The 23,476-nt window shown below is 44.3% G+C and overlaps 1 protein-coding gene across 1 annotated transcript in view; it reads left to right on the top strand.

Annotated features, from left to right (window-relative positions):
* Positions 1 to 1,648: 1,648 nt before the first annotated feature.
* Positions 1,649 to 23,476, top strand: part of LAMC2 (laminin subunit gamma 2) — a 57,165-nt gene continuing 35,337 nt past the window's right edge. Inside the window, exons 1-2 of the mRNA XM_042925567.1 lie at positions 1,649 to 1,793; positions 21,543 to 21,731. Of these exons, the coding sequence (XP_042781501.1) occupies positions 1,715 to 1,793; positions 21,543 to 21,731 (268 nt within the window). The 5' untranslated portion in view covers positions 1,649 to 1,714. The remainder of the gene's footprint in view (positions 1,794 to 21,542; positions 21,732 to 23,476) is intronic.

Raw genomic sequence — 23,476 nt, 5'->3', positions numbered from 1 at the left:
ATTGCACAACACTGATGGGTAGAAGTGCATGGATCAGGGACTTGGGGGCATGATTTCAGCCTCTACAACATACTAGTTACTAGACAGGAAAAACTAGACAGTTACTGGTCTCCAGGACCTGAAACTAGCAGTAACTGGAGACTGTGAACTTTGAGAGAGAAGAATCTTTATGCTATTTGCGTGAATCCCGAACAGACTGGAAGAGGAGAGTAGAAGCTTGGGATGAGAACATTGGAGATTCCTTTCTATTCCTCATTTTTTTTGTTGCTGGAGATTTTAGAATAGATGGTAGCCAGTGTTCAGTGAATGGTCTCCCTCTGTGGTTCTTTGGTGCTGTATTTCAGATCCTGATTATTCCCCAACACCTACCTAGTTCATGGTTCATGTTTTGTGCATAATCCTCCCAAGCTCTCCCAGCCCAAACTGGTCTCATATGCATAAACTGAAATTCTTACACCTTTTGACACACAGTAACCTTGTTGTATTGTTTGTTGCCTTATGTTATCTATAGGACTATCTAGAGAACATGCATTCCTTTAGCCAGTGAACAATATTCACCAGGGGGCCTTTGTAGGCCTTGATCATGAAAAGTAGGGGTGACTGTTTGGGACAGATTGTGCGTATATACTGAGCACCTACAAACCTCTGGTAATGTTTAAATCTCTAGTAGGAACCAAAGCTTTCTCTTTGACAGAGGTCTCTCAATTATTGCCACCAGCCTCCTTAGGGATCGGGGCGATGTAGGATATAGCAGGATTTGCAGTTTCCTGGACATCAGTCCCCTCACCTAACACAAGAGACTTGGATGCCTTTCACCGTGAGTCTCCGCAAACATTTCCTGTGCGCCCACGGAGAACGGTATGAGAAAAATGCTCCAAGAGGTAAAAGGAATATGAAATCGGGTTCTCCGTTTTCTTCAGTTCCGCAGAACATTTACCGAGCTGACAGTGCGCCAGCAAATGCGCGAGCTGTTAGGGATCTCGAGCGATACCCCGCCTTCATAGGGAGGCCCACCGGTCAGGTCAGCAGGTGACTTGACAGTCGCCAGCCCAGGTGATCAGGAAGTTAGGGGGCCCAGGAGAGGAGCCCGGTGATGGGGAGGGAAGGAAAGAAGTGCTAGCAGAGTGGGTGGGCTGGGGGAGGGCCTGCCGTACTTCAGAGCGGTTGAGGGGAGGCCAGAGGGTGGAGAGCACCCTCTCATGATGCCTGTTCTTGACGTCTTTTAGACGGGAGCCGATCGGGGTTGCCGGCTGTGAGTCGGCACCTTGGAGAGGGGGCAGGCTGCTCGCCGTCCACCTGTGCGAATTCTGCGGCGGACCACCCCGGGAGAGAAGCAGGGCTGCGGGGCAGCGGGCGCATTCCTCCAGCGGGATCCCTGGGCCGCAGCCTCGGCACCACGCCCTCGGCCCGGGCCAGGTGTGCACCCCTCTCGCGGCGAGGGCGGGGGGAGCCCGGCGGCGGGGGTGAGCGCTCTCGCGGCGCGGTGTGCGCGGTGTGTGTTTGTCTGGCTGCTGAGGGCTGGGTCCTCCTTATTCACAGGTGAGTCACACCCTGAAACACAGGCTCTCTTCCTGTCAGGACTGAGTCAGGTAGAGGAGTCGATAAAACCACCTGATCAAGGAAAAGGAAGGCAGAGCGGAGCGCGGAGCGCAAACCAGCAGCCGCGAGGCGCGGGAGGCGACCCCTGTGCGGCGGACGGACGCGCGGCCCCGCCATGCGCGCGCTCTGGCTGTGCGGCTGCCTCTGCGTCGCGCTGCTCCTGCCCAATGCCCGGGCCACCTCCAGGAGGGAAGGTGAGTCGGCCTCCCGGAGGAAACGTCGCTGCCCTGGCCCTGCACACGGCGACGGCCGAGCGCACCTCCGACGATTCCCGCTGAGTCGAGAACTTCTGTAAAGCTCCCCCCTCCTCCCGCGGCTGGGGCTTCTCCAGAGACGCGGTGTAACCAAAATCTAATGTTCTATACGGCTGTCTGGTGTTAAAATGGGAGCCAGTAGGTTGTGCCAAATCAAGATTTTCCTTACTTTAAAAATGTGCCGTCTTGGTTGTTTTTTGGATCAGTGGGGCCCTGTTTGATCAGGAATATCCCGGCGTACGAATTCTTTTCCCATCACGTGTTTTCGTTGATGGAATTGTGGTGGGAATGTTTTCTGTGAGTGTGAACACCATAAAGATTGAAAAGGAGCCTAATAATCCTTCTGGAATCCTCATTTATCTTCGGGATGGAAACTGAGCCCTAGGCGTCTTAGCAGCGCTTTATTTTTGCATAACGTTACTTCTAATAGTATTCTCACATTAATTCAACAGGCATTTACTGGGTGCCTATGTCATAGATTAAAAAATATGTTTAAAAAAATCAAACAATGTTTATTTCAGAGAAAGAGGCAGAGAGTGACAGAGTATGAGCAGGGGAGGGGCTGAGAGAGAGAGGGAGGGAGAGGCAGAATCCAAAGCAGGCTCCAGGCTCTGAGCTGTCAGCACAGAGCCCAACGCGGGGCTTGAACCCACGAACTGTGAGATCATGACCTGAAGTTGGATGCTCAACCACCTGAGCCACCCAGGCGCCCCATAGATCATTTAATCTTATCTAGGGTGTCCAAGGGCTATCATATTGTGAGAAGTTCAGGTTGCTCACATAAACAAAACTTGCTGAGAACCTAGCAACTGTTTGCTATAGGCACGGGTCAGTTATGACAACACATAACGGGTGTTTTCCCTGTCACTTGGTTTTACCGATAATATTCGCTTAATTACCTTGAATTTTCATGTTTAGGTTACTCCCTGCACCTGATGGCATTTCAGTAATTATTTCACTAGGTCCAAGAGTCATTTTCACATATGTGAACGTGAGACAATGTTCACGCACGCACCACATTATCTTATGCTTTCCATAAATAGCTGGCTTGAATTCTATTTGAACGGCATGGATATTTTGGCATGTTTTTGAATGAATTGATACAGTTTTTTATTTCCTAAAATAATCTTGGAATTAACTTCCAACCTGTCATCCCTGATTACCATTTTAAAAGCCATTTATGAAAATAATGATGTAGGGTTAGGTTCCCTTATGGTTAACCTAGTGAGAAACATCCTAAAAGTAAGGAGAGTCTCCAAATATTAGAATTCAAAGGAACTGCTTATGGATCAACTACTATAGCCCTTGGCTTAAAATATGAAAACATGGAACTGGATTTGCACAAAGTTATACACCAGCTATTGGCAGGGACACATCTGGCACTCAATCCAGGAGTTCTTAGGCTGGAGCTTTTGGGACCACATTGTAAAGTAATAAGGGAGCAAGTACATAGGTTTTATATAATGGGTAATTTTTGAAGCAATTTTCCCATTGGCCACATCTAATGTGTTAGCATTAGATAATAGAAATAAATATGTAGGATTTTATCAGTTGGTAAATAAAACCAGACTCAAGAGGACAGACTCAAGGATAGACAAACTGTGAGTATTCTATTTAGACCAGTAAGTCAGAAGCCATGTTCAGTTTCATTTCTAGACTCTCCCCTTCCTTGGAGATAGGTTGCTTAAGATATTAGACTCCCTCCTCAAAAAGGCCTTCATTTTGGGGTTCAATGAGATTGTGAAAAGTTTGGCGTTAGGGTAGAGCACCCATGCTTTTCTATTCACGGGCTGCTGGGATGTGGTGGAAGTTGGACTAAAATATGGGACTGGCCACTTTCCAAAGTGACCTGCATCTGTGCGCCCTGTGGGCTGCACCTATGGGAGCCTAAAGCCATGGCATTGCTTCCCGGCTGTTCCCTTGAAGGTGAAATTATGTGTTAGATGTCATCAGTGAGACTTTCACGGTTGGTCTCAGCTAAAGCACAGGTTTTAGGGTCTGCCTGATCTGGCTTCAAATTTTGGCTACTCACTATTTTCTTATTAGTAACTATTCAGGCTCCTCAACTTCTTGGAATCTTCTTCTTCGCCTGTTAAATGGGAACAGTAGTACTCTGCAACCTTGCAGAGCTGTTGGAAGGATGACAAATTATTGTAAAGTGCTTTAAAATGCTTAGAACCATGTTTCTTTAAAAACTCTGAAGCCAACAGTCGAGATAAAAATAGTGAACTTGGATGCACAGAGATTGCTAAGCAAGATGAGGACTTCCCTTCAGGAGCTCATAGCTGGTGTGTGAGAGAATGTGGCATATAGCTCCATTGGTCTGGATCACAGTTCACACAGATCATGACTGGAGAAGGGGCAAGAAGTAGAGAAGAGTGAGACCAGAAATGTAGCCAAGAACCTGGCTGTGAAGAGCCTTATGTGCCAGGCTGCACAGCTAGGATAGTGCCTCATAGATAAAGAAAAGTTGCAGATGGCTTATATAGAAGCAGGGGTGGGCATGGCCAGATTCATGTTTTAGCAAGGTCGCTCACTGAACGCCTTAGACGGAGTTGAGCTAGGAGAGGGCAATAAATGGCCATTGCAAGTATCCAAATGAGAGATGATGAAGGCTTTCATTGTGGTGGCAGAAATAGCAAAGTGGAAACAGATTACAGAGACATTTAGAAGGTAAAGTTGGAAGAATTTGGTGATCCAATGAGTGTGTGTCAGGGATAGAAGGGGACGTCATGAGAAATAAGCAAGAGTCCAAGATGGGTCTGAGGCTTCAGGTGAGTGTGATTGGTTAGATAGTGATGCCATTAAAGGAAATGAGAACTCAAGGATCCGAATTGGGAGCAAGGTTGGATAGCGGATGAAGAGGAAGGAATGAGTTCCTATAGGGATATGTTAAATCAGGGATGCCAGTGGAGATGGCCAACAGTCCTGGTGAACGGCTGGAACTGTGATCTTGAAGTTTAGAAGAACAGTTTGAAATATAAAATGGTGAGCCCAAAGGGAGAAAGCAAAGCCCTGACAATAGATGATATTACCTGGGACACAGAGGTAAGAGAAACCTCAACACTTACCAAGGAGATAGAAGAACAATGGAGAATAAGGAGGAATGGGCCTTGAGAATAGAGGAGAACATTATCAAAGAGGAATGTTTTGCTAGCCAAAGGAAGATCTACAACAATGTAGGTATAATAAATGGTATTCAGACATAAAACTATAAATATACAAAGAATGAGGATCAACGTGATACTGTTGGATTCAGCCATCAGTTATGTTTTGAAGCAATTATTCTAGAATGATGAGCTCAACATCCAAGATGATTATAGAACACTAATCTGGTTTATCTCATGGTCGGATACTGGAAGAGAGAGATGCTGTGGATCGTGGAAGAGAGCCCTGGAAAGGTTTATACTCTCTCCTGGATTCTGTTACTTAAACTGTGGAAATGGTACAGCATCATGCATACAGGTGCAGGCCTGGGTTCAAATGGTAGCTCCACTTCCTATTTGTGGGGTTTAGGCAAGCTACTTCCCCTGGTACTCAGTTTCCTGGTCTCTAAGATGAGGAAAATAAGTTGTTGTAATCATTACATACTAAAGCACTTTGCACAGTGCCTAGTAAGCACTATGTGTTCAATATTATTGTCATAGAACTCTCCTGCCAATGCTGAATGTCGACATACTGTCTTCTGAGTTTTAAATGGTGAACTTTTTTTAAGAGGTTCCTTTCATTAACTCAAGAAAGGTGATGAGGAGTCCTTCTGCTCAGGCTGAAATGAACCCCAAGTTTTACCCAATGAAATAAGTGGAATTCCTGACAAGGGACTCAGAGCAGATGGAATTTCAAGATCAGATGTCGTATCATTTCTTATCCTTGCTTTTTGGCAAACACCAGATCTTATCACATACAGATTCAGCAGGCCTACTGCTCTCTAGAACATGCTCAAATATATGATGAGCACTCCATAAGCTGCTCTCTCACTTCTTAATTGGAGACTTTCCCCATCCCCCACCAAAAAAAGGGTTTGGCCAACTTGATTATGAAACCATTTAGCAGTGTGGATGCAGTGGTCACATGGCTTTTTATGTGTAATGTAGCACATTAATTCACAAACCTAAAGTCACGTAATTTATAAAATAACTTACAAGTATTAATTTGTAAATTCACATTTTATGAAGTAATTACATTCAAACTCCACCTTTAGCAGCTAACAGACCTTTAATACAGTTTCTTCTTTGCTTCGGTTTAGGTGGCTTGAGATATAGCTCCATTTGTGTCTGCTTTTCACACTGTCATTGGAAAGTACACCATTTTCAAAACGTCTAAAAGATTTAAAGATTATCCTTCAACGCACATTGTAATCTTCACAGCATAATCATCTTGAAAGGCTTATGATTTTCGACACTCAAAATTGTGAGATAATGAACAATTATGAGGGTTGGTTCAATAGCCTAGGCTTTTTCTTACTGATAAGTATCCAATGCACTGACGGACATCATTTCAAATTGACAGGTCTTCCCCAAATATTTTAAAATTAAAAGTAATTGAAAAAGATTTTGAAAAGACTTAAATGTGACCTGCCCCCCCCCACAGAAAAATAAAACCTCCCACCTTATTATGTTCAAGTGTGTGCAATAAATAGGAGTATGGATTTGAATTGGGGGTGTAAGCTGGAAACACCTATGAAGACTTAAATTCTGGGTCCTGAACTGGGGGCAGCCATCGGTTTAGCTCCACTGGTAAAGGAGCTGAGGAAGAATGTTGGTTTGTGATCAATGTTTATGGGAAAGTCAGGAGCATGAAATTAAGTTGTTGAGGCAATCTTGGGAATACTTTTCCCATTTAAGCTCTTAGTGGGCTCAAGTATATTGACTTTTTTTTTTTTTTTTTACACCCTAGAGAAATTTCCAAGGACAAGACTTGGATCATTACAGACCAGTGTAGAAATAGGAGTGCCATAGATTCTGGAACTCTAATTTAGTCACAAATTAGGCCTAGCAGATTACTGAATCATTACTGGGCTGTGCTCTAATATAACCCCCAGGTACATGATGTAATATTTGAATTATATTCAAAGCCAAAAGCTAAGTCTTTTCTGTGTCTGTGGGTGACTATGTCTGTATAGGTGCCTGCCCAACAGTCATGTGCTTCCTTATGTCACGATTAGGAAAGAAAAGAATGGTTCTTCTTCCATCACTGGTCAATGTAAGGGCTCTAGCCTTTCCCTTCTGCTGTATCAGAGGAGAGGTGGAGATCAGTTGGGTAAAGGTCTATGTATCCTAGACTTCTTCAGGCTTGGCAACCATTTACAAAATGCCAGCTGTTTCTTTTCCAGATTTTATTTTTATTCATTTTGTGAATATTCACAGTCTAGAAAAAATTAAATCGCAGCCAAATCATTTCCCACACTGATTTAAACATTGGAAAGGTTATTCACATCTCTAGCTGCACTCATTTGGGGCATTTCTTATAAAAAGTTCTGCATGTTTCCATACTTTTTTCTCTTATTACAGCATCATGGTATTTACTTAATTTTTACTAATTTTTTTAATGTTTATTTTTTGTGAGAAAGAGAGAATGAGCGGGGGAGAAGCAGAGACAGGGAAACACAGAATCCAAAGCAGTCTCCAGGCTCTGAGCTGTCAGCACAGAGCGCAGTGAGGGGCTCGAATTCAAGAACCACAAGATCACAAACTGAGCCACCCAGGCACCCCAGCATCATGGTATTTAAATGAGAATGGTCCTTAGAGGTTCTCTACAAAAGCCTCTCCTTTTGTAGGTGAGAAAAATGATAACCAGCCGGCAAAGGGAACTGTGTGAATTCTCAGTTACATCAGAGCTGGGTTAGCACATATGTAATCCTCCTTCATAGATAGGAAAATTGAGGCACAGAAAAGTTATTTCCTTGACCAGAGCCATGCACTTAGTAAAAGGACCAGATTTCAGTTGCTAGTTTAATATTTCTAATTCTTATCAAAAATTTTCATTTCAATTAATTTTCACACTTGGTGGAATCTTGATTATAAGAATATCCCTATGTCTCTAGTAGGGGCATCTGTGTCCTGGCTATTTTCAAGTCTTTATTTGTATATGTGACTCCCTATGGTGGCCTTTCTTTTAAAAATGTCAGGGAACCACAGGTTAAGACCAAGCACAAACTCTAGTTGGTGGGGCACTGACAAAAGAACAGATTTTAAATGACTAAGTTTTCTCTTTCTCTTTTATTCTTTTTTTGTTCAACTCTGTTGTCAGATTGTCATGCAGGTTGGAATTGACTAGGTGGCTCAGTTAAAAAAAAAATAGGACAGTTGAGGGGTAGGGATAAGCCTTTTTTTTTTTTTTTTTTTACCGTTGTTCAATGACTGTTGACATTATGATTCTATACATGCATATTTATGTCCCGAGGCTATTTTTCTCCCCCTGTTGGAGTCCGTTGGTATAAGTTTTAGAGTCTTTCAGGATCAGGACAGTTTCATGGCCAGAACATTGTAAGCTTTGCATGTACTTACTATTTCAAATCATCACCCATTTTGCTTTTGGTAAATGGGGATTCTGAATATTGAAAGGTCATTTCTCATAGCAGATAGACCGGTCTACTTTGCAATAGCACCAGGTCCAACAGTAACCCAAAGCTTCTGCTCTTGCCTCGCGGGGCCGGGGGTGGGGGGCTGTTGTACACAGGGGGAGGGGACGTTCACATGCTGAAGCCACAGCTGACCTGCCATGGGAAGTGACAGTGCAGTAGCAGCACATTTGTTCAGCTGAGATACAAGACACATTGCACCTGCTCCCTGGTGGAGGCTTCATGGTCCAGTCTGTGATCTTCGTTACTTCTTTTGATGGAGGTATAAAAAGTGGTTGGTCCCCTAAGAGACGTTAACTTAATTCATTCTTCTGACATTAAGCAGTACGGTTTTAATTTACTGTTTTCAGATGGATTTTTTTCAGAAAAGAATCTCTAAGGAAGCTTCTATAAATGCACTTCATACATATTTTCCCAACACTGTAAATGCACATGAATTACCATTTTGTTCTTTTGTCCAAACTGAGAACTGCTGTGGTGCACAGTAAGCATATGCATACCTAACCGGGTTCAGCGTTGTGAAGGGATGTAGAGACAGAAGAATCTATGGCTAATTTCCTTGTACAGAAGTATATTGTTCACAAAAGCAATGCAAGGTTTAGAAAGGAATTATTTGGTAACTTTTTAAAGGAGCCAGCAAACTGAAATGATTGAAAAACCATATTTAATATGTATACTCTGAAAAGCATTTTCAGTACAAATCAGAATTTCCTTTTTAGCTTTTCTTTACCCAGACTCCTTATACACATTTTTTCTTTTGGTCCTCATTGCTTCAGATGTCACCTCTAGCTGTCCTGAGCACTCTACTGTTGTTTATTTCAGTTGATTCTTAAGAGGGCAGAGGATACCTTTTGTTGAGTCATATGGAAATGCTCAATGAATACTGTACTCTGTAGTCAAATATGCTTTCCATATTGATGTTTTTCTTTATAGATGATTTCTTAGAAATACAGAAAATTGCTATATATGGGGGCAGAAGAGTGTGGGTTTACATAACAGTATTGGATATTTGCATATGGAATCCTTACCACGCACACTCACTGAGCCTGACACTTGTGGTCTCGGAGTAGAGCCCTTATAGGTGGCAGGTGCAAGGAAAGGGGAGACTCCTCTGTATCTCATGTCCTAATCTCCTCTTCTCTTTCACCTTTGAACTCAGACTGAGCCTCCTCCTGTACCCTGAACTCCTTTGCTAGTTAGATGAAAATTGGTGCCCCCAACCTCCCTGTTGGCTGGGATGTTCTTTCCCTCTCCCTGCTGTCTGCCTGGACCCTAGTGGGGGATTAGGGGGAAGACATCTCCAGGTGTGGTCTCCTGGTGTATGCCTTACCAGGTGGAGTATCTGCGGTCCATGTGTGCTGTTTCCACATCTAGGTTGTAGTAGAATATGCTATGAACTCAGTGAAACTAGGTGACTCCTTTTAGGTCATAATCATTCCAAAGGAAAATGTGGTGACCTGAGTTTGACTCTTGATGACTTTGGACTATTAAGAGTTCAAAAAATTGGTCCATAATTCTAACATCCCAAATTGCCCATGTGATTAGAACACCTGAAGTGTTCCTCTCCTTAGGGCACTTCTTGGTGCAGACTTACACCTGCCTGGGCATTTACATACCCTGAGAAGCAAACAGTCAGGCAGGATACACATCAGTGGTTCTGGCTCTGTTGGCTTAAAAGGCAGCTGTGAAAAATATGAGAGGAAAAAACTGAGTTCAATTAAAAGACTCTTCATGAGGGAAGTGCCATTTTGGTTTTTTATTTTAATTAGAAAACATATTGTGACATGCCTTAAAAAGATAAAACTGGAAGCAGACATTCACACATTAATCCACAACATTTCAAGATTAAGCGAAGAAATGTTCAGACTTTGTTTCAAAGTATTCACCCAACCTGAGAAACATATTAAATCTTGGAAAGAAAAATCTCATGTAGGAGGCTTTAAAACTAGAAAATACTTAAGAGCATTTTCATCATCACATGTAAGTACAATATGGTAAAAATACCGTGTCATGTTGAGCATTTCAGGTTTGGAGACTTTGATTTTTGCAAATAGGATGATAGCTACCAGTGCCTTTGGTATCTACCTCTCTGATAGATGTCAGATTGATCTTGCTTTGGACTTCATATGTAATGTTCAATTTGAATATGTGTAAAAATGACAAATAATACATTAGAATAGATTGCTATTTAAAGGACACTTTCAAAGTGCCTGGATGGCTCAGTTGGTTAGGTGTCCAACTCTTGATTTTGGCTCAGGTCTTGATCTCAGGGTGATGGGATTGAGCCCCACGTTGGGCTCCATGCTGAACATAGAGGTTGCTTGAGATTCTCTCTCTCCCCCACCCCCTCTGTCCCTCTCCTTTGCCCACATATTCTCAATAAAGGACACTTTCAATAATTGCTTTTGTTCTGAAGATAAGCATTTGCTGGGTTGTTTTTTTTTAATCTGAGTATACCACTCTCAAGATTCATTTTGTTCACTGTTTTCAGTCTAGCTCTTTACATTTGGATTTCCTATTAAAGAGCCTCATTACAAGTGACTTCTCAGAGGTGACGGCAGCTATCTTTGAGCATAAACGTGTCAGTTTACAGGAGGCCAGTTTTTTGACTTGGAGGAAGGAAATAATATTCAATTGGACAATGGAGGCTTAATTTTTTGCGTAACTGCTTTGGACAAACAAGAGAGAACATGGTGGTTGCCAATGTTAGCCCCAACTCACCTCTCCCCACCATGATGCTTTTCCTTCACAAAAGAACTTTAAAAAGCTGAGGAAGCAAAGACAAAGTGAGGTATAAATGAAATGAATGGGAGAGAGGTGAAGATGTCCCAGTGAGGAGTGTTATATGAAATTAGGCTGGAAAAGTAGTTAGGGTTAGACCATGGAAATATTTGTAGCAATGTCAAGGAATTCGGTCTTTATCCTAAAAGTCAAGGAGAATTATCAGAGTTGTAAGCAGAGAGGTATTGGTAGAATATATTTTGGTAAGGTTTTCCGACTGCTGGATGGAGGCAAGAGAAGTTGCTGGGAATTCAGTCAAGAAGTATTGTAGGCAAGAGGTGATAGGGGTTTGGTCTAGAAGGGCTACTGTGGACATTGACTTGGGTGAACGAGCTATTTAGTGGGTTATGTCAATAAAATTTGGTGTTGAATAGAATACAGGCAAGGAAGAATGACAGAGAACCTATAAGAATAGCTTCCAGCCTTCTGACTCAAAGGGATGACAACTAGGAATTTGGCTTTAAACACATTTTGTGTGAAAAGCTTGTGAGGCAACCAGCTGGACACGTCAAGCGGATGGCTGGTCTAGAGTTGACAATGAAGTTTGGGCCAGGAAGTACCTTGGCATACCAGTCAACAGCTATCATGGTTACCTAAGCCCTTGGCTTGGATGGGCAAGTCCCAGAGGGAGGCCTCGTGGAGGCTCAGGGCTGAGCCTGGAACAACCCCAACATTTAGAGTTAGTGTAAGGAGAGGAGCCACAAGACTTGGGGAGGGGTGGGGGGACAAGGTCAGAAGCCAAGAGGAAATCTGACAGTATGGTCTTCTAGTGTCCAAGGGAAGACAGTTTCAAAAGGGAAGGAGAGAAAAAGATGTGGTATCTTGGAAAAGGAATGAGGGGCACAAAATGCTGGGGAGACAGGGCTAAATAAGGAAGAGCACGGGTGCCATCTCTGTATGGACTCATCCACAGATCACGGGTAACACTTTCCAAACCTACTGCCCCGTAACTGAGTCAGCATTAGCGCCCGGAGCCCCTGAAGTGGAAGCGAGGGCAGCAGAGCTGTGGGTGAGGGCGGCCAGCACACGCTGCCAGGTTCAAACACGACGCTCAGATTCCTAGCCCCTGAGATCTTCCCTTGCGCCCGCCAAGTGCACCCTGCCTGTCAAGGCTGCCCCACCACTGCAAACTGATCTCCTGGTCTCAGGCAGGCCATACCTCAGGCCCTTCCGCCCACCTGGCTCTGGCCTTGCTGCCCTTGGAGAGGGCAGGCTGGGTGTCATTGCAGCCCAGGGGTCTGGGACCACCAGTGCGGAGGTGGCCTGGAGGCAGTAATAGTTCCTCTGGTGTGAGAGCAACCAGAAAGTCTCAGCCACTCCTTCTAAGTGAACAGATCACCTTTCCTTTCTCTCTGTTCCCATCTCACCCTGCATTTTTTTGATTGAAACATTAGCTTTTTATACTTACACTGAATGCCACATGTAGACAACGCAAATCTGGTGTGTTGAGAAAATTTCATACCGGGTCTCTGGACTCCTGGGAGATTTCTGTACATTCGGGTTTGCTGGTTTTTTTTTTTTTTTTTTTTTTTACTTTTTTTTTTTGAGTCAGACTGCCTGCCTCCCTCCCATCCATCCATCCACCCACCCATCACAGTCCTGCGCCCTGTGTTAGGTCCCATGTGGATACAAATGTAGAAAACGTTACGGAGGAAGTAAGTCATACACAAATAGTGAAGACAGGACAGAAGGTGAGAAGTACCAGGATGGAGGCGAGGATGAAGTCCCGTGGGCATTCAGAGGAGGGAGAAGCTGTAGAAGGGCCATCGGGGGCCCTGCACGATATCATTTACGCTCTTTAAAAGATCAGCCTGTGGCTGTGTAGATGTAGGGAGGTGGAGGCAGGTAGCGCTCCTGGCAAAGGAAGTGGCAAGCCTGGAGGCCTGAGGTGGGAAGGAGGTGGTGCTTCCCAGAGTTCATGCAAAGGTCTGTGTGTTGGAGCCCAGTGAACAAGAGAGAGAAAGAGGAATGCGGTAAAGTTGGAGACGTCGGCGGGGCCAAATCTTCAGGGTTTGGAAAGGAGCTTGGATTTTTTAATTTGTTGTTACTTGTGAGAGCACTAAAAAGCACGATGATCCCATACGCTGTACAGAGGATGGAAATTAGATCACCTCGGTGAAAAGCTGAGCATGTTTTTCAGCTTAGAACAATAGAAAAGACCTGCTTATACACAAATGATCAGATTGGCGCCAAGTTGTTAAACTTTCTTGTAATTGCTCGCGGTGTGTCCTACGGGGAACTTAAAATGAGGTCTTGATGAACAGCAGCCGCTGATGCTGATTATTCCAAGGCTTTGCCACAGTGCAAACCTAGGAAGTACCTGTATTTTCAGTTTCCTTTCATTCTCTTAAGGATGCAGCTTGGAAACAGCCTTTGCCCTGTGCTTCCTGTCCGGACCTGTCGGAGCTGTGTGTTTGAGCGAGGGTGGGAGCCTTGTGAAGTGAGCCTGAGGGGCTCTGCACACTTGCTCCATTGTTCGCAGAGTCTGGGGGAGTGTGGGTGGCTGTGGGCAGATCAGCCTGTGTCTGGCAGCCTGGAGGGCTCCTCTAAGAAGCACCTTGAGGGTCAGCAACGGTATGCTATTACAGTGATTATTATAATAAATACTTAAGTGCCAAAGAAGCAGCAACAGAGAGGCAGACACAAAACCCACCCACACTTTACTAGACTGAAAGAAATATGTGAAAATCTGAGTAAAATGACTTGGTTTCACGTGTGTTTACACAGGGCTTGAGGTCAACTTGATGAATTTTATTGCTGTAGCTGTGGAGAGATGCCTGGCTGACAGAGACCAGGATTTCCGGGAGCTGGAGTGCAGGACAGAGAGCGAAAAGGACAGAACCTTGCAGAGATGTCTCTAGCTTGGAAAGAGTACGGGACAAATGAGTTAAACAAGAGTAACGATGGAACCTGGCACCTAGGATACGGAGTTCAGTGAAAAAGGGAGAAAAAAACCTGCCTGTCTTGATTCCTAGACCCTGTAAGGCTTTGGGTCTGTTCAGGGTCTGAGAGGAACTTGTTTATTTTTTCTGCTGCAGTGATAAATTAGCACCAGGTCCCAGAGCCATGCCTGTCCATAGTGAAATGAGAAAAACATGGATAATGTGAGAAGTATTTGACAAAACCCAACATATATATATTAAATATCTACATATATCATAGCTTATGTGACAAAATAAAACATTGGCAGCTCCCCTTTTTGAAATCATGCTGGCTTATGATGTCCCAGGATGCAGACATCCAATGTGGCCTCCCTGTCAGGAATGATTTTTATTCATTTTTTTAAACGTTTATTTTTGAGAGAGCGCATGTGTGTGCAAGCAGGGAAGGAGCAGAGAGGGGGGAGGGACAGAGGATCCAAAGCCAGCTCCATGATGACAGCAGAGAGCCCAATGTGGGGCTTGAACTCACAAAACATGAGATCACAACTTGAGCCACCCAGGCGCCCCATGAAGTGATCTTTGTTCAACAAGTGAAATGGATGTACATCTCAGTGACTAAGGACAGAAGGAGGAGGGGGGAAAAGGAGTAAGAACCAGTAAGACAAAAATCTACCAATGAGGTACTTGGAAAAGAAAGATTTATCAGGAGAGGAAAAGAAAATACATAACAAAATGAGAGGTGAATAATTTGATACATTTGGTGGGTAATTCATAATTGGTAAGAAAAACACCATGCCTGGTAGACAAGCCGACAAAGCTCATGAACAGACCAGCCTCAAAATAGAGAAGTAAACCAGGGGCACCTGGCTGGCTCAGTTGGTGGAGCGTGTGACTCAACCTCAAGGTTGTGGGTTCAAGCCCCACATTGGGTGTAGAGATTAAAAAAAAAAAAAATCTTAAAAAGTAAGTCAGCTTATGTCACTTTCACTTTCTCACCTCCCCCCTCCCACCCCACAACTTCCTGTTTCCTTTCACTGCTTTATGTATTTCTCCTTGACAAATATCACTATCCAAATATTCTCTGTATTACTTATTTTTTCCCCCCTCCTCACATGAGAACTTCATGAGGGCTGGGACATCTATTGGTTTTGTTTACCACTGTATCCATACTAGATACTCCATATGTATTTGTTGAGCGAATGGACCCTCGATAAATGCTTCCCAGGCAACTTAGGAAATGTCCAAAACCCTCATCTTTATACTTTCATTGCTTGTTTTTTAACGATTATAATTTTTTGAGAGAGCACGCACATGCAGCATGTGCATGAGCAGGGGAGGGGCAGAGACAGAGGGGGAGACACAGAACCTGAAGCAAGTTCCAGGCTCTGAGCTGTCAGCATAGAACCTGACGTGGGGCTCGAACTCACACACTGTGAGATCATGACCTGAGCCAAAGTCAGATGCTTGACCGGCTGAGCCCCCGGGCACCCTTCATCGCTTGCTTTTCTGTCAAGATGCCCTGATGGACCAGACTTTAGCCTCTACTACAAAGCTGTAATCATCAAGACAGCATGGTATTGGCACAAACACAGACACATAGACCAATGGAATAGAATAGGAACCCCAGAACTAGACCCACAAAAGTATGGCCAACTAGTATCTTTGACAAAGCAGGAAAGAATATCCAATGGGAAAAAGACAGTCTCTTTAACGGTGCTGGGAGAACTGGACAGCAACACGCAGAAGATTGAAACTAGACCACTTTCTTACACTATTCACAAAAATAAACTCAAAATGGATAAAGGACCTGAATGTGAGACAGGAAACCATCAAAACCCTAGGGGAGAAAGCAGGAAAAGACCTCTCTGACCTCAGCTGTAGCAATTTCTTGACACAACCCCAAAGGCAAGGGAATTAAAAGCAAAAATGAACTACTGGGACCTTATGAAGATAAAAAGCTTCTGCACAGCAAAGGAAACAACCAACAAAACTAAAAGGCAACCAACGGAATGGGAAAAGATATTTGCAAATGACATATCAGACAAAGGGCTAGTATCCAAAATCTATAAAGAGCTCACCAAACTCCACACCCGAAAAACAAATAACCCAGTGAAGAAATGGGCAGAAAACATGAACAGACACTTCTCTAAGGAAGACATCCAGATGGCCAACAGGCACATGAAAGAGGCTCAGTGTCGCTCCCCATCAGGGAAATACAAATCAAAACCACACTCAGATATCACCTCACGCCAGTCAGAGTGGCCAAAATGAACAAATCAGGAGACTATAGATGCTGGAGAGGATGTGGAGAAACGGGAACCCTCTTGCACTGTTGGTGGGAATGCACACTGGTGCAGCCACTCTGGAAAACAGTGTGGAGGTTCCTCAAAAAATTAAAAATAGACCTACCCTATGACCCAGCAGTAGCACTGCTAGGAATTTACCCAAGGGATACAGGAGTACTGATGCCTAGGGGCACTTGTACCCCAATGTTTATAGCAGCACTCTCAACAATAGCCAAATTGTGGAAAGAGCCTAAATGTCCATCAACCAATAAATGGATAAAGAAATTGTGGTTTATATACACAATGGAGTACTATGTGGCAATGAGAAAGAATGAAATATGGCCCTTTGTAGCAACGTGGATGGAACTGGAGAGTGTGATGCTAAGTGAAACAAGTCATACAGAGAAAGATACCATATGTTTTCACTCTTATGTGGATCCTGAGAAACTTAACAGAAACCCATGGGGGAGGGGAAGGAAAAAAAAAAGAGAGGGAGGGAGCCAAAGCACAAGAGACTCTTAAAAACTGAGAACTGAGGGTTGATGGGGGTGGGAGGGAGGGGAGGGTAGGTGATGGGTATTGAAGAGGGCATCTTTTGGGATGAGCACTAGGTGTTGTATGGAAGCCAATTTGACAATTTCATATATTAAAAAAAAAAAAAAAAAAAAAAAGATGTCCTGAAACTAGATAAACCATTTATGAAATTCGGAAGCATAGCAAAATTACAAAATAAAAATAAGAGCTCTAGACAAACTTGAACAAGGCCAAATATAAAAGAAGGAAAGTATAATAAATTTTTAGAATTTGTTTTAAAATGTAGCCAAGGCTTATATTTGGGTCTATTAACCTAAATAAGTCATTGCAGTAGAAGTTACCAAGGCAGGCTGTTTTCTGGACTGGTCTTCTGTAGAGAAAAGCATCCTTTCATGGAACAGGGAAGAGAGTGACTGCTAGATATTAGTATTTATATTTTTAAGGCATGTGAAGACACATGGGGACACATGGAATCCTTTCAATGGTAGAAACACAGCTCAGGGGTTCCTAAAGCTCAAGAGAATTTTCATTCATTTGTTCTTTAAACACACATCAAACACCCACTACGACCAGGCCACTGTGCCATATACTAGGGCTTCATTCCTCCTTTTTCTAAAGCAGGACATGTGTTTTCTGCCTGTTAGAAGAGCAGAGATTTGCCCTTGGACATAGATTTATTTCAAACAGATATAAAAAAAATATTTTTTGGCCAACATTTAAAAATCAGATTTCAGTGGTACCTGGGTGGCTCAGTTGGTTAAGCATCTGACTTTGGCTCAGGTCATGATCTCATGGTTGTGGGTTCAAGCCCCACATCGGGCTCTGTGCCGACAGCTCAGAGCCTGCTTCGGATTCTGTGTCTCCCCCTGCCCCTCCCCCCCTACTCATGTGGTCTCTCTCCATCTCTCAAAAATGAATAAAGTTAAAAAAATTTTTAAATAAAAAAGATCAGATCTCCTACAGGGCCAGATTTCTGTTTTCTTTAGAAACGTGAGTGGAAATGCTGACCACAGTAGGCAGGATCCCCATGTGGCTACACTTGGCTGCTTTTCCTCTTAGCCCTGTTGGCAGAGTCCCCACTGCTCCCAGTCACCTCATTCCTAGCCGGGCAGTGCCCTTCAGCAACCAGCATGCCCATGGTAGTGGTTAGGCAGAAATCGGTCACAGAATAAAAAGGACAAGCCTCAGGGCGCCTGGATGGTTCAGGCAGTTAAGTGTTTGAGACTTTTTGGCTTAGGTCGTGATCTTACCGGTTTGGTTTGTGAGATGAAGCCCCACAGCATGAAGCCTGCTTGGATTCTCTCTCTCCCTCCCCTCGCTCTCTTTCTGCCCCTTCCCCTCCCCCACTTGCATTCATACACACTGTCACACACACACTGTCTCAAAAAAGGACCAGGCTCAAGCTGTATGAGGCCCATTTTATTAAGCCAATTGCAAGAATATTCTGGAATTTGAAATAAAAAGATTTCCTTCCCCCCAGTAGCGAGAATGAGTAATAGTTTTAGGGAGGTTAGTCTAAATTTGGGAGATGATTTGAGACCATGTTTCAAAAGCATCAGCGACAAAAGGGGTCATCTCATGCAAGAGGAGCAGTCTCTACCCTCCTTCTCTGGGGGTGAAGGTTCAGAAGACTCAATATTAAGCTAAAGTGCAGTGCAGCTAAGTGTTGAGCTCAGTGCAGCTTGGAAACCTCAAAGTCCTGCAGGCAGGGCTGGAGAACATCTTCATGAGGTTCTCACACGATGCAGACATAGGAGGCCTATACACTTCCCAACACAAGGCCTACTTGGCCCTACCCAGTCAGCACAACCTTGGGCTTTCATGGAAACCCCAGTGAGAGAGGAGGGGGATTTGGCAGTGAGCAAGTTCCAGAGCAGAGTTGCTGGCTGAAGATCCCCCTTGCTCAAACTGTAATGTATCTCTGCAGAAGGCTGGGGGATTTAAAGGGAGAACACAGTTTTTCAGAGTAGAGCCTGACAGGAGAGAGGACAGAAGGGGAGGGAGGCATTAAACACCAGATTATAACAAGGTTGTCTATTTTTGAAAGTGTTCTAAATATATCATGAGCCATCCTTATAAAGTTAACGATTACCAGCAGAAAGTTTGTTCTGGGTCAGAAAGGCACAGTGAAAATTTTGTAATTGTTTTGAGACTGCCCTCAAAAGGCACCCAGGGCAGAAAGGGCATTGGCACACTGCGTGATCCAGGCGACTGACCTCACACAAGGGTCGTTGGCTGCTGAATTTAGTGCTTATACATGCCTAAGGATGGTCTCAGCAATTTCACAGCACATGACAGCTGTGTGGCACATCTGTTCGGGATCCAAAAAATCAGTTACACAAGCATTCACTGGGGAAGATTGGAGTTGGCACCCGTTCTGCAGAGAGAGCTGGGAGTCTGAATTGAGTGCAAGCTTAACACACTGAGTTTAACGAAATGCAAAACTGCGTCCGTGGAGTTCTAACACCCAGTTGTGTTGCATGCTGAGCTAGTCAAACCACACTTGGAGGACTGTGATAAATTCAGGCCCTTTTAAGAAAGACATTGGGAAATCAGTATGTTCCTTGGAGGACAGTCAAGAATCTAGAAATCATCCCATGGGAAACGGTTGAAAGACATGGAGGTGACAGGCCTCCAGTTTAACCAGAAGGAGAGAAGGCTAGAGAGGGAGATAGGATAGCTGTCTTCAGACAGTCAAAGCCCCGGCTGTCACAGTGCTTGTAAAGCCATGTTTGAAACAAAGTGATAAGTAAATGAAGACCACAGTAGGTGTGTGTGTGTTTTCCAAGGAAGAGCAAGAACACGTAGTAAAAATTACACGGAGGGAGGCAGAGGTTAAAACTCCCGAAAAAGTAATCTGGAACAACCAGTGCTGTCTGTGGTGGGACAGAATTTATGTAGGGGCTGAATGAGCCTTTGTGAGGGATTTCTAGGAGAAATGCCTACCTGCAGTGGTAACCAGGTTCTCGAGAAGCAGGGGGCGGGGTGAAGGCTTTGTGGTTGGACACACTTAGGAGCAAGTTCTATGGTTGCCATTTAGCTGTGTGACTTTAAGCAAGATATCCAGCATTAGGTGCTTCATCCAGTCAATGGGGACAAGACCACTCGTGCTGATGTGTTCTTGTGAGAAGTAACTGAGCTGATACGTGTGAGGTGCTAGAGACAGCATGGGCTCTGGAGAGATGTGTGTGGTAAGAAGTCGCTTCAGAAGCTCATCATGTTTATTTAGTCCCCTTTGTGCCTTCAGAGCCCTGACATGGCCTGCACAGGGCAGCTGTTCAGCACGTGCGCTGGCATTTTTTTTTTTTTTAAATCAGTGTTCTGGGTAAGTTGTGGCCCTAGGCAGTTCTAGAAATGGACTCTTATTGAGGCCACGTGGCCAATGGACAATGTGCCTGGTGGAAAGAAAATGAAGTCTGGCATCAGACACAGGTTCCAACCCTAGCTCTCCACTGGGTCAAATTACTTAACCTTTCTGAAATGCATTTTACTCCTCTGAGGCAATGCCTGTCTTGTGTGAGTGAATTAGCAGGTGTGAAGGGCTTGGTATTCTTTTCTCATTGGGATCCTCTCAACAGTCCAGGGAGGCAGGTAATTCCTTTTACATTTATAAGAAAGAAGATTCAGAGTTGAAGAGATTTGCCTCTGAAAATAGAACTAGTACTGATTTGGTCCAATTCTTTTAACCTCAAGGCTTATCATCTTTGTCTTCTCAGTTGTGACATTTTTTAGAGTCTGCTGTGTGCCAGGAATTACGTGGGGTATTTCCACGTTTCCTCATTGACTTTTAGGTCCCCCATGGAGATGTCACTCAATGGGGTAAACTTTCCTAGATATTTGGGAAAGTTGATTCTTCATGGGACTCTGGTTCCCCATTGACACCTGGCTTTGGGAGGGACACTCAAGGCACAGTGAAGGGCAGAGGGAGATTCCTGTCCAGACAGTCGCATTAGCTCCTCAGCCTTGACCATCACAGGAGGGACAGATATTGTGTATCTTGAACAGAGGACGCCGTCAGCTGTTGGACAGCTGTGCCAGAGCGCACCCGCTGGCAGTCCTCAGGTTTTCTCTAGCCGGTAGACTTGTTCTATGGGGTTGCACAGGGCTGTAAAAATGAATTCTTTGCAAATTTAAGCCAGGAATTTTTACATAAAAATACATAATGAAGGGTGCCTGGGTGACTCAGTTAAGTGTTCAACTTCAGCTCGGGTCATGATCTCACGGTTCAAGGGTTCGAGGCTCACATTGGGCTCTGCACTGACAGCTCGGAGCCTGCTTCAGATTCTGCTTCTCCCTCCCTCTCTGCCCCTCCCCTGCTCACGCTCTGGGTCTCTCTCAAAAATAAACATTAAAAAAAATACATAAGATTTTTGGTGTCTCTTGAGGAATGGGACAGTCGGGCAACCCTGAGCTCACGTTCTCCCTGACAGCAACCCCCCTGCCCCAGCATGCTGCTGCTCCCTTTGGGTGGGGCAGAGACTCTCCCAACCTTCCTTCAGCCCATGTCATCCTTACCTTACTCCAAGTAGCTGGTGTGAATATTTAGTACCCTGCACCTAATTTACATTAATAACATTGTCTCTGAGCTTTTTACTAGCGAGGTCTTTTTCCCCACCCCCATCCCTAGTCTGTGATTGCAGTGGGAAGTCCAGCCAATGCATCTTTGATCAGGAGCTTCACAGACAGACAGGCAACGGGTTCCGCTGCCTCAACTGCATTGACAACACCGACGGCGTTCACTGCGAGAGGTGCAAGGAGGGGTTCTACCGACAGAGAGAGAGGGATCGCTGCTTACCCTGCAACTGTAACCCCAGAGGTAATGTGCGACAGCAAGAACAGACCTGGAGGGTAGTATGCTGAGTGAGAGGAGTCAGACTGAGAAAGACAAACACCATATGATTCCACTCCTAAGCGGAATTAAAGAAAACCCACAAACGAGTAAACAAAAAAGCAGAATCAGGGGAGCCTGGCTGGCTCAGTCAGAAGAGTGGGCGACTTTTGATCTTGGGGTGGCGAGTTTGAGCCCCATGTTGGGTGTAGACGTTAAATTAAAAAAAAGGGGGGGGCAGAATCAGACGTATACAGAGAACCAACCAATGGTTGCCAGAAGGGAGGGGAGGTGGGGGGGGATGGGCAAAATAGGTGCAGGGGAGAGGGAAGACAGTCAGTGATATTGTGATAGTGTCCTATGGTGACAGGTGGTAGCTACACTTGTGGGGAACACAGCATGACCTACAGAGATGTTGAATCACGGTGTTGTACACCTGAAACTAATGTAACCTTGTGTGTTGACTATGCTAAAAAAAAAAAAAAAAAAAAAAAAAAAAAAAAAAAAAAAAAAAAAAAAAAGGTAGTTGGGGGAAAGGCAAATAGAGAGGGGGGAAGGAAGAGAGAAGCCAGGAGGGCAAGAGAGTGATGCTCAACATCTAGAACAATTGGGAATCTACTAGGCACTGGTAGTGTAGGGTCTTAGCATTTCTATCTGAAAGGCAACACATTTTTCTGTCTTAAGTCTGGGTTGTAGGAATCAGCTGGAGTCTTTAGGACACAGTTGGCTTGAATTCTAGTAGCAAGAGGCCCATGATTACTTTCCCTGGCAGATGAGAGTTTGGCCCAGGGACAAAGGAAGCTTTGTAGGCTTCCAGTGCATCCATAGCAATGCCTTTGACCAACCTCTCGAAAAATAAAGCGATAGGAAAATCTGTTTCTGGTGCTATGGTAGGTGCTAGCAATATAGAGTTGTATTAGTCCAAGAGACACCCTGATTAATAGGCAGATTAGAGGGGCGCCTGGGTGGCTCAGTTGGTTAAGCATCCTCCTCTCGATTTCTGCTCAGGTCAGGATCTCAGGGTCAGGACCTCAGGATTGTGAGATCCCGCTGAGCATGGAGCCTGCTTAAGAGTCTCCCTCTCTGCCCCTCCCCTACTCTTTCACTCACTCATTCACTCTCTCAAAAAAAAAAAAAAAAAAAAGGCAGATTAGAGTCTTTGATGGGTTTGTTCACAAAAGAAAATAGAATCAATAAATAGGAAATATCTACAAGATGGCTGGTTCATAGCAGGAATCCTTTGTTTTTTAAAACATGTCGCCCAGTGCTGTATTCGCACAGCTGTGTGTAGTTCTTGCCTACACAGATGTACGTGTTGTGCTATATTCGTCATGGCAGTAAAGACAAGTTAGCACATATAGAGAGGGAGAGACCAGTAGTTCTGTTAAAGAAGTTGAGGTTTTTTAGAATACCTTGTCTATTATTGCCAAAAAAGATATCTGTTTCTCTTCTTTGTTAGAAAGTGTTTAACAGCATAATAGGATAAGTGTTAGTGCACTTAATGGGTATAGACAGTGTGTGGCAATGACTCAGCGTAGCTCTCTGAAACCAGTTAAGAGTAACAGCTTAATGAACGTAAAAATGGGCAGGTTTTGGTCTAGCCAGGAGATGCCGGTAGAGTGTGTTGGAGAGCATTACAGAACACTGGGGATGACCCCAGGCTGACGCAGACCCAAATTCCAGCAAACACTTCCCAGTTCACCAAACTTGCGGTTACGGTGTGTTTGAGCCCA

The sequence above is a fragment of the Panthera leo genome, chromosome F3, assembly GCF_018350215.1.
Source record: "Panthera leo isolate Ple1 chromosome F3, P.leo_Ple1_pat1.1, whole genome shotgun sequence".
NCBI classification, from domain to species: domain Eukaryota; kingdom Metazoa; phylum Chordata; class Mammalia; order Carnivora; family Felidae; genus Panthera; species Panthera leo.
The sequence above is the reverse complement of the archived record's forward strand: the minus strand, read 5'-3'. Positions and strand labels throughout refer to the sequence as shown.